The sequence below is a fragment of the Trachurus trachurus genome, assembly GCF_905171665.1.
Source record: "Trachurus trachurus genome assembly, chromosome: 4".
Lineage (NCBI taxonomy): Eukaryota > Metazoa > Chordata > Actinopteri > Carangiformes > Carangidae > Trachurus > Trachurus trachurus.
This window is the reverse complement of record NC_139898.1, coordinates 12291516-12311007: the sequence shown is the minus strand read 5'-3', so window position 1 is coordinate 12311007 and position 19492 is coordinate 12291516. Positions and strand designations below refer to the sequence as shown.

Sequence of the window (19492 nt, the reverse complement as noted above, 5' to 3'; positions counted from 1 at the left end):
TGGACACTTCTGAAGCTATTCCAGTCCCATTTAAGTGCAATATATATAATGCTCCTGTCACAGCTCCGGGAATTGTGTTTCACTCTTTTTCCAGGTTTTTCTTCTTTTTTTGGGGGGCTACTTCCACTTTTTTGAACCTCCCTTGTTTGTATTCCTGTCTACCTCTCTCCCTCTCATTCTGTCACCGTGCTTCACTACATGCATCTGCTTGAATAGTGCGTATATCTCTGTATTTATCTGCTTCCTTTGTCTTTCCATCATGAGCGCGGAGGCAGGCGGAATATGGCAGGATGACATTGTGTGTGTGTACTGTTAAAGCTGTAAAACAAACATCACCACTGTCTGTCATACACACGTATCCAAGGGCAACATGTCTTCTCTCCAATGATAAGCCAACCGACTCTCTGATGCAAATGAGACTCACACAACACAGGTTTCTGAACCTGAATGCTGTTGTTTCCTTCTGCACAGATGAAACAATGCCAGTACACGATGAGAATGTCTAGAGGGCTTTCTCTTTTATGCGTCTGTGAGCGTGTACATGTTCATGTTTTAATGGTTCAGGGTTGCGCTTAACCCGAAGTTTACAGGTCTTAAACTCATGCTGTCGGTTTCTAAAGAACCCGCCGCCCCACTCGTTTTTCACACGTTCTCTCTCTTTCCTACAGGTGTGGTATTTCACTACCGGGCCCCTCACGACCGCTACGCCCTGTCCTTTGCTGATGCTAAGAGGGTGTGCGTGGAGAACTCAGCAGTCATAGCGACACCAGGCCAGCTGCAGGCTACGTTTGCTGATGGCTACGACAACTGTGATGCTGGCTGGCTGTCCGACCAGACCGTCCGGTGAGGATTTCAAATATGGGTAGATTGACAGCAGGTGGTTCAAAAACCAAGTATAGTTTGTTTCTGTTGGACAAACTCTGACTATGACACACTTTGCTATCTCTATGGTTACCAACATGATGTAACATAGATTCTTTGTGAGTGTTATAAATATTAGAGTTCTCGTTATTATAACTTGGAGCACCATAAAGGGTGTTTCAACAAAGTAGTACAAGAAAAGCAACAAGAAGGACATGAATTAGCTCCCTGGTCGGCATGGCAACATACTGTATGTGTTCTAGGAGTTACACACATGGTGAAAGCCCTTGAATGATGAAAGTACTACATGTACAGTAGTATAGTCAATGTCACATTGTTTACATTATATTAGTAGGTACCGTATTCTTCATTTGTTAAATGCTGGAAGATGCCGTCTTCTGTCTCGGTGGCTAAAATAAGAATAATATCCAGATGCAGAGCATCGATGTCTGTAGATACCAATTTCTAAATCCACAAGAGAACAATAGACACTATCAAAGTACATTGAACGCTATAATCAAGTATATTTTTCAAGTATCTGTATTTTACTTACTGTAGTGTTTGGAAACTTACAACTTTTCCTGCACTACACGTGACCATTGTATTATTGACTATAGTGCATTTCTACTACTACTTCTCGCTTTGAAACAGCTTTTAGTCTGTGGAATGAATTTTCCTTTATTTTGAAAATGTCACAGACCATGGCTGTGTGAGTTTAAAAAAACAAACAATCACAGCCAACTCCTACACTGTCAGTCACATTGTGCTTGTTGCATTTGCATTTTTGAACAGTTCAGTATGAACTTGGCAGTGGCAGGTCTGACAATGTTTGAAATTTCAGAGATAAAGATTCCTTTTGTTTAAAATGTTTGCTCTGTTTACCACAACCAAACTCCATTATTGCACAAAAACAACAGAAACAGATTCAGTTGTGTTTTCATGGCCATTTCTGTAAGTATTTTTCTTTTCACATGCTACACACTTGTTATACGTTGAGTTGGTGCTTCAGGTCATTAGGTATGTAAATACACTGTGGAACAATACAGCAATACGTGGACAAATCAATCATTGGAAAAATCTAATGTACGGCAATCCTATTTTATACTTTTACTCCAGTAGTAATGTTGTGTACTTTGTCCCCCACTGTACACCGGACATTTGTGTCTCATTGCCCTGAACTGAATCTAATAACAGTGATTATGAACAGTCTTGTTTGGGTTTGCTGACAGCTTATCTTTGTTGCACCAGGTTGCTATTTTAAATTCTCTTTATAATTTGCAACATGATCAAACACTGCAACAAAAATAAATGCACTCTGCTACTAAAAATATGTCAAACAAACAGCATTTTTTTTGTATATTCACTATGTATAAGCATGGCAGCGTGACAGTCAATCTGATCTTTTTGGAGTTTTTATAAACACAAAAACTGTGCTACATAATTGGACCTAATTGCTTATTTGCACACTAGAAACGCAGATGACGGCATGTGCTCCCTCTGAGCGATCTGTCAGGCTGCTGCTCGTGCTTCAGCTTGCCACCTTTCATTAACTCCCTCTTAACACCGCCAGTCAGAGTCCATCTCTCAACAGCGTTCTCCATATCTCCATATTTTAATTTCAAATGGCCATTGCTCCAGTCGCCAGGGAGCCTGACTGTTGTCCTCCCGACAGTTTTTCACAACTTTCCCGTGGCGCTGCTTCCTACCCTCTCTCTCTCTCTCTCTCTCTCTCTCTCTCTCTCTCTCTCTCTCTCTCTCTCTCTCTCTCTCTCTCTCTCTCTCTCTCCCTCCGTCCTACGGTCCTGTTGTTTTCACTCGGGAGCTATCTAATTGGTCTAGATCCAGGAGGCTCTGACTGCACATCAGCCAGAAGGAAAGTGTCCAATTAATACGGTGGGAAAATACAGACATCAGCTGTCGCTCCATCAGCCACCAAGCAGAAAGAAAGAGGTTGAGACCAGAGACACTACACGTTCTCTAGTCATGCTCTGATGAAAACAAGTTTCTCTGTAAGAGAAGTGCTGCAGGTTCATGTGTATTTTGAGAATGTACTGTGTGTGTGTGAGTGTGCACGCGCGTGGCTTTTACCACTACTCCCCAGTAGTCCCTGTATGCCCAACATAATCTTTTAATCAGCCTCTTTGCTTGTGCCCTGGTGCTGCTACAATAAATGTTCTCGAGGAATAATTGCGCAGTTGGAGCCTGTGAATATATATCGCTGTTTTCTCAGTCCTACAGACGTGCCAAGCCACTGAAGGAATTCCTGATTCTTTTAACCTCTCCTCCAATCTCCACCGCCCACCTCCCCCCCTTTTCTTTCCCTCACTCTCTAAAGCTCAAGCATCACTGGTATTCTTACGCTGCCAAAGCATTAAACATAATTCAATACGATTTAAGTGAAATGCTTGGGTAATTATTCTGTGAAACTCACACTGAGGGCAGAATCATTATAAGAAACAAGATACTGTATCTATTGAAGTGCCTTTTTATTGTTTCCCTGAGGTTGTTGTGACATGTATGCACCTCACAGTGGCTTTTCAGTCAGTCTCGGGGATGGTGGAAGTGGTGGTGCTAATGTGTTTATTCTTTGGAAAGTATATTTGGGTAATCTCTAAGAGATATATGCTTAAACTTGCTGTATTCAAGGGAAGAGATGATAAAAGCATAGTTCAGTTTTCATCTTATTTTGTATGTATGTGAACACAGACTGATCCCCAGGGAGCCAAGTTTATCTGTGGCAGCCTTTTTCAAGGCCAGGCTATATTAATCTCCCTCTGCCTTCTTCTCTCTTCATCTCTGTCCCTGCCTTTTTGTAGGTATCCCATCCAGTCACCTCGGCCTGGTTGCTATGGCGATCGCGAGGACTCACCTGGAGTACGTAACTACGGCAATAGGTCCCCTGATGAGCTGTTTGATGTTTACTGTTTCACCAAACAGCTTGAAGGTGAGAGTCAAGAGCTTCAATCAACCGTAATTTTTGGTTTAGTCAAGCACAGACTCACTAACCTGTGGGTATGCAGCACAGTAATGTGGCCGCTTCTTAATACTCTGTTAAGTACAGAAAGGAAGAGGGCTGTGGGGGGTGAAAGGGGGAAGGGCTCATAGAAGTGAGAGGGAGAGATGGAAGCAATATTGAGTCCAGCTGTCATCTTTCAGCCTCCTGCAGGCAAAAGCTAAGTAGGTCAGTAGGGTTATCCCAAAACTTTACTTTTCAATTTGCAATGCCACAGGCAGAGGTGGCAGAGACCTAGGTGGACAAAATGTGTTTGACATAGATTTTTATGTCCATAGCTCATATCTTACTGATCATTCAAGGGAACTGTGGTTGTCCTTCATTAATTAACAGCAATAACTATACACAGCAGGCTTGTGTCTCTTGCTGAAGCAGTGTGCATGACTTGGTATTTGCGGTGATACTTGATAAAAGAGGTAAAGAGTTTGATGGGTCATGTCTTAATATATAATATCTCATACATAATATAATAATATATACTATCTTATGACTTTTTATGTGGAATGTCTAGCTTCAGCCTTTTAGTAAGGTATCATGTACAGTGTGAAGCTATTAAATACATATTGTTTTTAATTTCAAAACAAGTTAACTGGGATTATTTTGAGGTGGAGTTTTCAAACAACTCATGGACTGAGCCTTCATTATACAGCTAACAATAGCTGATAGAAACTGGTACAGATGGTTGCCATTTCAGCCAGAAATGAGAATCCTGCTTTTCTTTACTTCTCTCTTCTTGAAATTTAAAAAATCCATATTTTCGACAAATTTTGAATTGAAAGTAAGAAGGAAAGTTTGACAGGCATAGAAATTGTAACTACAGGGACAGAGCAAATTACTAATTGAAAAAGAATCACTGTGAGCAAACAATAAAAAAAGAGCACCCCACCAAATCTAAATGACTTTGAACATTTATAGGAGATTAGATTCAAACCTCCTGCCAGGCATGGAAAATGAAAAACCGAATGTCTGCAGTCCGATCGATATGTGTACAGCTGAAGAAGTTTGTTATACAGGAATAGTCCACTGTTGAAATAATCAAGACAGAGGTGAAATGGTTATTCAACTATTAATATGAAATTATTTTTTGATAATTACAGTCATTTTCCAAAATATAATGCCAGACATTCAAGTTTTAAGGTTTTCAAATGTGATAATTCGCAAATCTTTTTTATACAAAGCATACAAAGCAATTTGAGTGTGTTCTTTTGAATTTGATTTGATTTGAATAATAATTAACACGATATAAGAAAGAGAGAAAACGATGAATTGATTCATTGAGCTGTTATTTGGCAGACAAATCAACTGACAAAGTAATCATTGGATGCATCCTTAGTCAAAGATTAACTACACTGACAACTGTAACTTGGGTTTTCATCCTATTGTAGGTGTGTGACATACAAGTACCACGTTCTTGTTCTTCTCACTGACACAACAGCAGTGCTCTTCAGCCACCACCGCTGTGCTTCTTTTTCCAATTGTCATTTCATAAGCCCCACCTCCATCCCAGCATTCATCTATAGATCCAGAGTTTAAAAGGGGGAAAAAATGACTATGACCTCTCTTTTAATCCATGAGTGTCAAGGTCAAAGTCTAGCTGCCAAATATCAGCACCACTTATATTCTGCAGTCACATTAGAGTCCGTCTCATATGAGTTCACAAATTGCATATTCCAGTGCACAATCACAAGCACAGCAGTTTTCTTAAACAGCATAATCAGACACACTACAGGGCTTAGTTTATCTGGGTCACTTGTTATGAGGTTATATCACTGCAGCTATGATTAAGCAAGTTTCCAGAGTCAAATAGATAATATAAACATTCTGTATGTGATTGAGACACTGATTAGAAAAGCTTGCATTGCCACCTCTAGACTTTATATCAAGCAATTTACAATATCTCTCAGTGAAACTGATTGAAACAAGCAGCACATTATTGTCTTCAATCAAACTAAAATTACTAGCTGATGGTGTTTTGTCTCTGTTGTTCAATAAACAACAGTCTATTGTAAGAGAATTTGGTCCAAATTTTCTTTTCTCCAAATACTTTTTCAGCAGGGACAGTTTAGTCAAAATCTGAAAAATCTTTTTTTAACACCGTTCCAGAAGATACTTAAAGCATCTAACAATGATTTATTTTCAATTTATTGATCATAAAAGGTTTCACCTTTGAATCCATGCGGTGTTACTATATGCTATAACTCTATCACTCGCATTCGACCAGCTACACTTAAAATGATGTATCAGTGAGAATACTGATACATCGTCACTGACCTACCTTAACCTTTGTTCATGATCCCCTTGACAATTTCAACTCTAAAACTGAGTGTCGGTGTTATTGGAGTGAAAATAACTCCTTAACCATGGAGCTGCATCTGTAAAAATCCAGATAGAATATAGCTGAAAAGTGAAAAGATAAACTACACGTTTACTATGACATCTAAAAGAGAAACTTCACCTCTATAATGTGGAATTGAATGAATTTCTACCTGCAAGAAAAAAAACACTCATTTGAACTAAGATATGCAATGAATTGACTTATTTTTGTAGGGATAAAATTCAAAACATTTGACAAACTCTACAGTAGACAAATATGTGTCACCGCTACTCCCACATAAAATAAATGGGTAAACATGACCCAGTTCAATGCCACTACTACAAACTCAAGAGTAGAGGAAACTCTACTATACATTAAGCCATCTACATGCTGCCTTGACATCCTCCCTCACAAAGAACCTTCTCCAAAATGTTTATAGCTGCTTGTTGAGAGATTAACTGCAATAGTTAACAACTCCTCCCAATCAGGCATTTTCCCAGAGGTCTTAAAAACTGCAGTTATCAGGCTTCTAATAAAAAAGGGTGGGCGGATGCTTTTGTAATTAGCGACTATAGATCCATTATTAAATCTACCTTTTATCAGTAAAATAATTGAAAAAAGTTGCCACAATTTTTAAACTTCAAATGGCAGTACTGAAACTGCTCTTGTTAAGGTCCTCAATGGCATCAAGTTGACTACTGACTCAGGTGACTTGTGACTTGCATTGCTTACCACAACTACAATGAGACACATCTGGCTCATTGTGTCTGTGTGCACTGACCAGACTAATTATTTTAGGTACTAAAGAAGAAAGAGTGAAAGAGGCAGCTGGATTTCTTTTCTCTGAAGCCTTACGCCCAAAGCAGAAATGTTGGTGTTGTCACTGACTCTGATTTAAACTTCAACCGCCACTTGTTTGTTTATTACAAAATTGGCTCATTATTGTCTAAAAAATATATTGTGAGAATTTGGGTGTATACCTGTCAACTCTTCAACTCTTCAACACACAATGTCCTTTACATATTTCTTCCTTGCCAAAATGTTAGTCCTCTCATGGATCCCGTTCTGCTTCTTTCACCTTTTGTTTTGTTCATATCCCCCCCTCACCTTCCACCTCTTCAGTTTACTACATCAATGTCTCACCAGTCCACTCCTCCAGCACATTGTCCTTATCACACGCAGTTGCCAGCAGATCTCATTATATAATTTTACTTGTGCTGTGCAGACAGAGGTCCTCCTCAGCTCTCTCTGTCTGTTGTTAAACCCCTATTTTTGCATCACTATTTTATCCACATCACCCCCACCTCTCTACAGCTGCTCCTTTCTTCTTCAGCTTCAGTCACTTCTATGTACTTTTCTTGCTCTCAGATTCCTATTTGCAACTGCTTTGAATTCAAAGAATTGCCTTTATATAGTCTCTACTTTGAATTACTTATGTGTGTGTTTTTTTTTTTTTATCATTTTACGAAAAAAAAAACTGAATTCTTATGCATAACAAGTAAAACTCTTCTTTCATCCTCCTCCTTCAAGTCTCCACCTATTATTGCTTTGACAAAGGATAAAGAGAAGATGACTAGAGCATTCTTTATTGCCTTTAAAATAAAGAAAGTGCAGACACATCCATACACACAACAAAAATAGCTGTAGACTAAATGTACCGACATCACTTTGTACTGCCAGAAGCTCAGCAAATCCAAAAACCTTCAGTTGTAAGCCATATGAGCAAAGGTGATGTTAGACTGAGGGCTATCAACCTGTCTCTGTAACATTAAAACACTAAAAATGAAGCTCCTTGTGTTGCTTCTCCTCCCAGGCGACGTCTTCCACTCCACAGTACCAGAGAAGCTGAGCCTGGCCACAGCCTCCACTCACTGCCACTCCCTTGGAGCCCAGCTGGCTACCGTCGGTCAGCTCTACCTCGCCTGGCAGGCCGGTCTGGACCAGTGTGACCCCGGCTGGCTGGCAGACGGCAGCGTCCGCTATCCCATCAACGTCCCACGGAAGAACTGTGGCAGCGACGAGCCCGGGGTGCGGACCGTCTACAACAACCCCAATCGCACGGGCTTCCCCGACACCACGGCCCTGTACGACGCCTACTGCTACCGAGGTACGGGAGGCTTCTGTGGTGAAAGACTTGATTCAGCATCATTATTGTAATTGCCATGGCAACAACAGGGGCTACCAGGGACTAACTCTCCGTTCTGGTTTTTAATTAGCACGTGATGTTTATGTCACACATGAAGTAGTTGCGAAGAGACTGTGTGACATTTGCATCCCCCCTGGTGGATTTGAGGGCTTGCATGTTGTGTGTAGTGAAGCTTGAGAGAGAGAGACAGAAACAGAGAGAAAGAGAGAGAGAGAGAGAAAAGGGAGGGTGAGGTTGAAAGGGAGAGAGATAGAAAGAGGAAGAGCGTGAATAAGCCCAACTGGGGTTTGTAGTTGCTGTGTTTGACCTTGTCCTTTTATCATGTGCCAAGTGAGACAGGAATTAGTTAGTTTCATCTTCACAATGCAACGACTTTATGCCGCACTAATCTTTCCATTGATACTGTTAATTTCATAATTTAACAAACCTATGATTTTGTGACTAGGGCTTATATTTGTTTGTCCGCCGTGAATTGATTGTAGTGGAAGACAGATTGATATTTGAAAAAGATATTTCCACAGATAGAAGAAAAAAAAGTAAGACTGACATTTTCATCTTTCACGGTGACAGCTCATAAAATTTTCAGTGAAGTGAAACAACTGCATAATCCAATCATTTTAAGTAAACAAGAACAGCATGAGAGCAGAGCAGCAGTGTTTCCGTCAAAACAAACAGCCGAGAGATAAACCTCTTCATTGCAGCAATGTTGTATGGACGTTTAAAACAAATTATGTCTTTCAGATAGCTTAAAGATAAAAATGGTAACATGTTTTATTTACAAATGTAGATGTGGGTTTAGTAGGAGAAAAATGAGTCGCGTATGATACAATTGTCTTTTAAAAATGGTGGAGCATTCTCTAAAAGTAATCTTGTTTCAGTAGCTACAAAAGAGTAGAGGAAAAGCCAAATCAAGTAGTGTGTTATGTAGCAAAGATAAAGGCTGGTCAAGTGAAAAACAACACAATTGCTTTTACTGAAATGTGGTTGTTGTGTGTTGCAGCCCATCAACCAGCTGGAGTCCAGGCTGCAGAGGCCCAGGCTTTACACCAGACCAGCGTCCACCCAGCAGCACAGGCCACCTCCTCTGAAGCCCAGCAGAGTGCGGATGCCACCAAGACCTCCACCTGGACTGGACTGGTCGACTTGGACAAGGCCGGCGTGCGCTCCATTGCCGCAGACAGCAACTCGTCTGAGATTTCTGAGGAGCACATAGTCATCCACTTAAGGCCCGAGGAAGGCTGGAAAGAAGGGCAGGACGACCCCGGAAACAGCCAACCCAGTCAGGAGGAGACTGACAGCACAAAGAGCAGCAACACTTTGGGCCTTTCTGACCTTGAGAGCCTGGAGAGTCATGGAGGTTCTGCCCACGAGGAGGAAGACGGCAGCTATTTTAGATCTGACAGCCCAACGTTATCCTCCATGGCTTCTTCAACTCCTCAGCCGCAGACCAGTAATAGCGTGTTGGCCGAGTTTGTGAACACTCTTATGAGACCCTTCAGGTACTGGACTGGAGATAAGGAGGCAGGTGAAAAGACACCGAAGGGACATTCAGCGTCCGAGGAAAAAGCAGGAGAGAACCAGATGCAGAGCGAAGTATCCAGCAGAAACCTGAGTGAACCCAAAGTCAGCAAAGACAAGGGCAGCATGGACAACGCCATCATGGAGCACAGTAGTGGTCGCTTTTCCTTCAGGGCTCCTACCAGTGGACTACAGACTCCAGTGGAAGGTCTGTCTGAGCAGGAGAAAGAGGTGATGCCATTGATTCGATTAGTGCCTGCAGTTCAAAACACAGGGGATATCGACACCAGCACCCGTCCAGGAGAACAAGCCTCCAGCACGTCTGCTGACAGCCCCATGTCCACTGCTCACGGTGAGAGCCCAACATTGATTCTGTTCGTGTATTTAGGGTTCACCTTTAATCTCTAAAACAAATAACCAAGTGCCAAATTGAAATTGAAGAAAGGATGAATTGAAAAAGTCTCATTCCTAATGTGGGCGTGGTGCATTTAAATGTCACTGGTAAATACAGGATCTGTTTATGTCATGCTTTTTGAACAGTCTCTGCCTCTCCATTCCTCTTTCTCTTCTTTTCCCCTGAGTATGCTATAATATATTCCTCCGCAGGGCAATTTGAAGTATTGCTGTAAATTTAATTAAACAGTAATTGCAAACAAACAAAAGGGGCATACTAGATACAGTAGTGCAAGATGTAGTGGAGTGGAGACTGTTCTGCCTTCATTCTCATATTTATTGACAGAGTGCTTTGTTTACAGTACACGCTGTCAGAAAGAGTAACAGCTAAGCTTGAATTTTAATCCGATGTGATTCTCTAAAAGGTTAGCTCACATATAAATCGTTTGTGTAGAGCAAAATCAGAAACTAATGAGAAAAGCAATACAACTTGACCAGACATGGATGGAAGTTTAAGGACTCCATGCTGAGACACGGAGAGAATCGCTCTGGGCGAGAGTGTGAGAGGGCCTGACAAATACAAGTCCATTGTTATTCTCAGTATGTTAGCGTGTGTGCGCTGTGTGTGTGAGTGCTGAAGAATCTCGGCTTCCTGTCAGACAAGCAGCATCGACTGCAGAGTGAATTACCCTCAGGAGTGGCGAGGTACAACACTGCTACGGGATAGAAAAGGTCACCAGGTCATCATTTTCAGCTCATGGTTTCTTGAAAGCACCTCGACACCAAACCCTAAAACTGCCCCCTCTAGTTTATGACTTCAGGGAAGAAGGTAGAGCAAAGATCAGAGGAATGGCCTCGTGACTGGAAGGATGCCGGACCAATAACTACTGGAGCAAAGCACCCACAGGCACCTCGGAGAGATACACCGAATAGAAACAGACAAGGAGTGTTTCACAACCTTGGCTTTTCTTTTAATGGCCGCCACAAATAACACATCCTTGGCATCAGCTAAAAGGGGAGGATACAAAGTGAGACTAACACTCTCCCACAGACAGCAAGAAGAATGATTCAATAAAGGGGCTCGGCTTTTCTCACCTAGCAATCGTGGGCTTTATTAATATAAATACTCACTGCTGTGCTACCTGAAATCCGATGCCACCCCCCAAGGTATTAATGAAAATCCAGGCATTAGACGCTATGCATTATTCACAGCTGTATCCAATTAACGTGGAGGTTGGGCTGTCTGCCGTTCGCTCTCACCTACATCTGTGTCTCTGCCAATTAAGCCCCGGCTCTCTGAAGGTAGGCGGTAATGATCACTGCAGCGAGGATGAGCAACACAGGAGTGGGGATGAGGAGACGGATGAAGGTGGGAAGATAGGGGAAAATGGAAAAAGAGGGGTGGGGGTAGGGTGGGTGCATTTCTTTCTTTCATGTTGCCTGTTGATGGAAAGCTGCCCAAATGATGTCTCCTCTTAAACTAGCATCAGTGAGGTGAATTAAAGTCTGTGATTGCACACCACGGGCTATCCTTTAATCTCAACACTACTTAGTAATTGATGGTGCCATGTTGCCTCTTTGGTTCAGGGAGATGCAAAGCTTGGCACTGCGTACAGGTCATCCAAAAAAAAAAGCCAAGACTTTTCACGTTAAATCAAATTGCTTTATTTTGAAAACTCCAAAAATGAGAGAAGAAATAACTTCTGTTATTTACATGGTTTTTTTGTTTTTTTTTAAAGATTATATTCTCAAGCTCTTACTCAAGTGATCCACATCAAACACAAGCGTGTTGAATGAGAATAAGGTCCACATTCGAGTCCTGTTTGTGAAGAAATACACATCCACCTCAGACCTTGTCTTGTCAACTGCAGGGACCGACTTTGTGTGATAGAAGAGAGTGGAGCCCGTTCTCTGACACCAGATTCACACGGCCATGCAATAACATCCTAGTGTTTTTTTTATTTTTTATTAGATGCCATATCTGCAGATGGGCCGAGGTGGCACTGGTACAACCTCTCTTTCTCTTCCAATCTCTCTCACTCTCTCATTGTCAGCCTCCACTCTCACAATTTAATATCGTGTCGGTCTGACCCGAGGGAGTCTCTCAGCCCGTTTACTCCGGTAAAGTGGAGTCAACACAGCAGAACCACTCAAAGGGGAAGCACACAATTACCGTCTGAACGGGGTTTATTATAAGTTTGTTTGTGGGTTTTTCCACCAATCCTTCCACCAAACAGACTTAAAGCAGCAGAGCTGAACTTGAACCATGCTCTGAGTAGCGCTATGATATCAGCCAAACCTATGCCTAATTGTCTCATTTTATTTATTACATGGGTCATTACATAGTTGATCAAACCAGATTAATGCGTTTAATTATTCTCACTTTCATCAGTGTGTGTAGTAAAAGTATGTAATTGGCTATTTGGATTATTAATAGGACAATTACGCTAGCGTACATGGCTCGTATGGAAATGAACCTCAGGCTCATAAACCTCACTTAGGCATAAGGCAACAGCGGACCTTATGAATAATTTACATACATCTTAATACTTTATGCGTGGACATATTTGTATATGTTCTCCCTCTCTTGGTAATTTGTTGTGCTGGGTTGTGTTGCACATAACTTCCCCGTTTTCAGTCATGTTCACTGAGCTGGGGACAGCCAAACTGAGCCGAGCGACGACAGTGATGATAGCAACACTAGCTGTGCCTCTCGGTAACTCAACTGCACCGCTGGTCTGAAAAAAAAAAACACACATACACACACCATCAGTGAATCACACATGCAGACAGCATGAATTATTGATGGTGTAGACGGAGTCTGGTTTAAAGCCGTAAGCTGATAAGGTACAGTGGACCACTTCATCTAAATAAACAGGTCTAGATGGAGCTTGTTTTGGAGCAAGTCATTTGCTTATCGTGTTGAAAGTGCTCCAGCATTTTTCCACATGGCTTCTCTCACCACAGGCAAATGTATTCCAGCAGGAGGTTGTTTGGCTAAAAGAATCCACAGGGAAAGAGAAAGCAGGGACAGAGGAGTATGAAATAGCTTCGAATACATCTTTCCATCCTTTTGATGTGTGTCTGTATCTGTGGGCATATGTGTGTGACTGGCCTTCCACAAGCAGTGGCCCCATCTCTGTCCAGAAAGCCCAGTAAATCTGGTAGCCACACCAGTGGTGAGGAAAATAACCCATAATATCTAATATACAGTAAATTACAGTTAACAGCTTTTTCTAGTTCAATAAATAAATAACCAAGGGAGTTTAGCTTTGATATTTTCAAGTCTTAAAACGAGTTTTTTACAGACTTGGAAATATACTGGGATATTGAACACAGTACTATAAAGGCTGTTGCTGTAATAAGACATAGAAAGAAATGAAGAAGCAGTGGGTGGAAGACGAGCACAATATGGGACTGTAACATTACAGTACCTGCAGTAGTAATTCAGTTTCCATGTTATTTAGTGGGCAATTGCAAGATGGAGTAAGGATTGCACAGCCGCAGCAAGAAATTGTTGTTTTGTTTTGAAGGTTATTAGGATTAAGACAGCCAAGGAGTAAGAGCTGCCTACAACTTTGGGGGAAGTAAAGTCCCGTGGGCAATAAACATAGAGAAATGGGGAGCGTTGAGGTCGACAAGTGTTTTTGTTTGATCTGTGCTCATATCATTGATTCTCCTATGTGAAAAAAACAAGTGATTAAAAATCTACTCAAGTTTTCTGAGGGAATAGTGTTGATATCACATGTTGGGGTTGTTACTGTACTGTAGCCTACACCGTACAGAGTCAAGATGCATGTGAATCTGAATTAAAGGCCATGAAAATATATATTTTCTTCAGTTTATTACAGTGACCGACAGGCTCCGACTTGTATGTGTGTGATCTAATTACCGGTTGGACATGGATGGGCTCAGAATTTGATGACAGGGGCTGTCAGTCAATGCTGATGTCATATTTAGTCAGCTTGCACTCAACACACTGCATATGAAGCAGATTATGTAACTACGTTTTTTAGTGTTGAATTCTTAATGAATATAGCATAAGATTTTTTTTTCTTACAAACTTTAACTTTGATTCTAATTTAGTGATCAGTATGTACTATAGTAGAGGCAGGGATAACATTTGTAGGGGCTTGAAACATTTCAGCACTTTTCTGTTGCATGGTAAGATCCATAAACGGTGGGGACACAATCCCAGAGGATGTGGTCTAAATGTAATACAGTATGCACGGTTTGCAGGGAGTTGATTAATTTTATGATTCCAAACAGAGACTGTTTAACTGTGTGCTAAGAAGAAAAAGAGCATACACTGTCAAAACAAATGATTAACCTATAGGGGTCAATACACACCACACCAAGGTCTATAGATAAACATACAGTTTGAGGTTTCCATAGTAACTGTGAAACTGGACTCTGTGTGCATCATTGTGCTTGTGTAAACTAGGTTTAAGTTTATAATTGCTTATTCCATAACATCCACCCCCATGTTAATTAGCTTTCTCTGTCTCTTTGCTCCCTGTAGAATTCACTGCATCAAATCCTGATGACAGATCATCTCCCAGTCGACGTGTCAACACATCTGATCCTCAGGCTCCCAGAGGAGGCCCGGCCTTCGCTCCGGCCCCCAGCAGCCAGTTGCAGTGGGCCATCAAGTCTATGCGTGGCTCTAAACTAGGTCTCTCTGGAAACATGGCCTACGTGGGTAAACGTCCCACCTGGGCGCCCATGGAAGCCAAAGCAGGGCCCCTCGAGGTGATGACGCTGCCTACCTCCCTCCGACAGGACAATCCGGAAAACTATTCAGGCGAGGGGAAAGACCAGGACGGAGAGGACGCAACCAGAACTCCATCGGTGACTGCGTCTGCGCCAGGGGAGGAGAAGGGGATAGAGGGAAGTGGAGAGGGGAGCAACTTCCCAGGCGGGTTTGGGAAAGTCAACAACTTGGACAGCAGTGGTGTCAAACTGAGTCCTGACACAGAGTCTTCTCCACTCAGTGGGTTTGTGACTGTGTCCGGGCACACCACTCTGTCCCAGTGGCAGCTAGTGAAGCAGCCCACCCCCCCACCTCAGCACGCCCAGGAGCCAGACACAGCAGAGGAGGCCAGGGGGGAGATCCTCTACGTCCACCGGCCTGTTGACAACCTCTCCTCCGTCTCCTCTCACAGAGGAGAGGGAAGTTCAAAGTTAGGGTTGACTCCCGTTGTTCAGAAGCACAGCGAAGACACGAGCATGGAGCAGGAGGAGCAGGAGGAGGAGGAGGAGGTGGTGGTGACGTCCACCGCCGAAGCCTTGATGAAGGCGCTGACAACCTCTGAGGTGACCACACCGGTGCTTCTGACCACTACGGATGCACAGAGGACAGATCCGATGACCAGCACGGAAAATTCCTCCACAGAGGAACCATCTATTTCCATCTCATGGGTTCAGGAGGAGAAAGACAGAACAAGAAGCCCCAACCTGCAGGAGGATGCAGCCACTCCAGCAGCCATCACAGGACTCAGTCAGTTGACCACCCTCGCCTCCGACTCCAAAGTTAGCGCCACACAGATGGAATCCAGGTCTGCAGTGTCCGAGTCCTTTGTGGTGGGAAGCCGGTGGACACCTTTCAAAGGCGCGAGCAAAAAGCCAGAGGAACAGAAAGACAAGGAGACGACAGACAGCAAAGACACAAAGAACTCTTTCGCCGCTCTCGTACCCAACTGGGCTTTTGATCTTATCCCATCAGGTATGTAAGCTCCCCGGTGTTCCTGATGAATGAACTCCCTGTCATTATTATCTACATGATAATGACTGATTAAATCATTATCAGCGATTTATTTAATTATGTATGCAGCTCGGTGAGTGCCAGAAAACATCATTCATATCTTCTGCCATCCCGAGGTGACGTACAGTACAGTGACAGCAGTGTGTTAAAACTGCTGCATGCCCTCCACCTGAGTTCACGGCCTCTGCTTTCCAACTCAGATACATATACGCAGCTATTTCCTTACTCTGTCTGTCTCTTGTCGTTTCATTCTACAGCTCCCCTCCCTCTGTTAGTCTGACACACATCATGCATTCTTAATTTAGACTTGTTCCTTCTCTCTGCCTTCACATCCACTTTCTCTCTCCATCCCTTCCTCCCCCGGTGACGAGACACAGTGCACCGAGGTGAGACCAGCTAGGTCTTAGTGAAGTAATTAGTGGGTCAGAGTGGGTGCAATTAGGTGAACTGGGGAGAGGCAGAGATCCTAGTCCCCAACAAATCAATGTAGACACAAACTACAAGATAGGACTCGTAATTGACTGCAGCCTGTTCTCCTTTCTCATTCTCTAGTTTGTTCATGTTCACTCGTGTTCAGCTCAACTTTCTTCTCTAGCTCTCTGTCCCCTGAACTTATTGTTCACAGTAATATCATTGTCTGTGCTGTTTGTGTCCACACGCTCCCACCGGTTCTTGTGATAGTTTGTGGACTTGCTACTGCGGCAGAAAACCACAACGTAAATGAACACAACAAAAGCTGTAATCATCGGGCCAATTATCTTTTGGATTAGTTCTCCAAAATGTGTCTGTAATGTGTAATGTGTCTGTCTAGGAGGACGGCAGTTTTTATTCTGCTTAACTAATGCCACTCATTCATCCTCAGCCCAGTGTATCTGCTATTTTATGCCACGGGTCATTAGTCATTCTGCTCAGCAAAGTGCAGCTGTAAAACTTTTCTTCATGAGTCATCACATGTCCAGGTCAGAGCTGGAGGAATTCAGTAGTTGCATTTACATAAAGTCTTTCATGCCCTTAATGATCATGATATCAACCTTTTTTGAGGGGTTACATTTGTCTAAAGTTAACACCTCAGTCAGAGCCTCCCCTCTGTTCTGTCAAATGAAGTGGTGAAAATCCATTGCAAAACATTTTATACATTAGCATATGTCATACTGTATATTTCCTTCCATTTTCCATGTGTGTGATTGCCTTCATTGTTTTGTAATTTCCAGTAGTAGTGACCATTTCATTCTCGTATAATAGCACCTGAAGAAATCTTTTGTGGCTACCAGCAAGTGTGTGGGCATACCCTCTCCTTTTTCTTTGCAATGACTTTCATCCTCCCATTAACTGTGATTTCAATATAAAACACAGTTCAAAGGGTCTTGTTTACTTCAGGTGGTGCATTCAGTGCATTTCACATCTTGTGAAAAGCTAAGAGCATGACCACGAACCTTCACCCAGTCATTTTGCTTATTGAACATAATGATGCTTGAGATTGATTAAAAGATTGCTTAGGTTATATAATAGCAGCTCAAACGTGTTTGTTTATTACATTATATGGAAATTCAAAGAAAACAGCCAGTACAAGGGCACTTTTTTGTCTCCACTATTTCCGATCCGGTGACATTTGAATGCAGTGAGTGGGCCCTGCTCTTGTTAAGCGATTAGAAGGACGAGACCCCTCCTTCTGTGTGACCTTTTGTAGTTGTCAGTTATAGTACAGAGGAAATTACAGCAATGGTCGTCTGCCCATTACAGCGCAGAGATAGAGACAGAGAGAAGAGAAAGGGCAGGAGGATGGACAGGGGAGGAAGAATAGGAGGAGTGGGGTAGAGGGGGAGAGGTGAGAGTGTCCTCCACAACGCTGTGGGTAGGAGTACATAAACCTCTTTAATCAATGATCAGAGACTACACTAACACAGTCCCACGGGCCTCCAGAGAACACATCGTCCTTCCTCATCTTTTTTGCTTCTTCCGTCTTTCCCTCCCTTCCTCTTCTTTACTTCCCTCTACTTCCCTCCAATCTTCATTCATTGTGTGTTATCAGAACAGTCTCAGCCCCCCTGCGTCCTATTTGGCCATATATCAGAGTGATAAGACACTCGTATATAATGCCACATCCAGCTTTTCCAATTCCCCATTGCTCTGGCCTCCAGCTAAACCCACACAGATGGGTGGACATACACACACACACACACACACACACACATACACACACACACACACACATAAAAAATAAATATATGTGAAGAAACAACACGCCAATCTTGCTCAGGAGTAAACCCAGATAATCCATCCCACATGTCGCATCATCATCACACACACATAGAATATGTCTTAATCCTCTACTGTGAACACTTAAAAAAAAAAAGTAAACACATTTTACTCTATTTCTTTTTTAATTACTCATATCTTCATTTCCATATTGTATAATCCCAGAGACTGCATTTATGGAAGTTTGTAACACTGCAAAGAAGTTACAAAAGTGGCTGTCGGCCCTGTGAATCCTTAACAAGGGTGGAAATTTACCAAATGGCTCAGAGTGCTGGCACGCAGCCGTTCTCGAGTGCAGAAGCAAGGTGGGTGGATACAGTGATGTCGGCTGTCTGTCCAGCCTTTAAATTACCAATACAAGTCTGATACCCTGGCAAAGAGAGCGCAGGATAGCTCTGAGTTATAGCCATCTTGACTAAGGCCTTGTCCTGGGCTCAAGATGGATCAGACCTCTGGCAACATCAATAACACAGCAGCCGGCCCTCAACCAAATTAGAGTGTTAAATTTGGAGGAGAAGAGCCAGTAGATTGAAGTGTGTGTGTGTGTGTATGGATGTGTGTGTATGTGTGCGGTTGGGGGGTGGAGGGTGAGAGAGGGAGATAAATGGAGACAGGGACAGGCTGGGGTGGCATATTATCAGTATGAGTCTGTGGATAGATGTTCAGTTTGTCTGCTGGCTGCTGGAGTCCTGGGATAGGCTGTCTGGAGCAGCGAGAGGGCACATTCTCAATTCTGCATATAGAAGTCTATTGATTTTCCTGCCTCTCCCTCCCTGTGTCTCCCATTTTTTCCCCTCTATGCTTCTTTCTCTCCCTCCTCTGTCTCTGCCTTACTGGCTTTTTTTTTCCATCTCCCTCACTCACCGTCTCCCTGACTTTATGTCTTTTATTACTCCTCTGGCCATTGTTATGAGTCTCCCTGGCATAATGTTTTGATAGCCTCTTGAACTCCAATGTGGTACAACACAAGGCAGTCAATTGTCATCTAACCGTATCTGTCCCCCGTATGATCCTCAGCCTCAGCGCGGCCTTTAAAAAAGAAAAGTCACCTCCCTTTAAATCTATCCACTGCCTAATCTGTCATCCTCCTATCTGCTTCTTGTCTCCAAGTTTCTCTTCGTCTTTCTTTTCATGGTGTAATTCCACCATTTTTCCATATCAAACACTGCTGCTGAATCTAATCCTGTGCTATTGGCTGCTGCTTATTAAATGAATGGGATTTCTTAA

General features: G+C 42.7%; 1 protein-coding gene across 1 annotated transcript in view; it reads left to right on the top strand.

The window, feature by feature from the left end:
• The window catches only part of ncanb (neurocan b), a gene marked incomplete at its 3' end in the record, with an annotated part of 110993 nt that overhangs the window by 17926 nt on the left and 73575 nt on the right, over positions 1-19492 (top strand). The window contains exons 4-8 of the mRNA XM_083969494.1: positions 669-843; positions 3678-3805; positions 8002-8295; positions 9335-10204; positions 14768-15970. Of these exons, the coding sequence (XP_083825620.1) occupies positions 669-843; positions 3678-3805; positions 8002-8295; positions 9335-10204; positions 14768-15970 (2670 nt within the window). The remainder of the gene's footprint in view (positions 1-668; positions 844-3677; positions 3806-8001; positions 8296-9334; positions 10205-14767; positions 15971-19492) is intronic.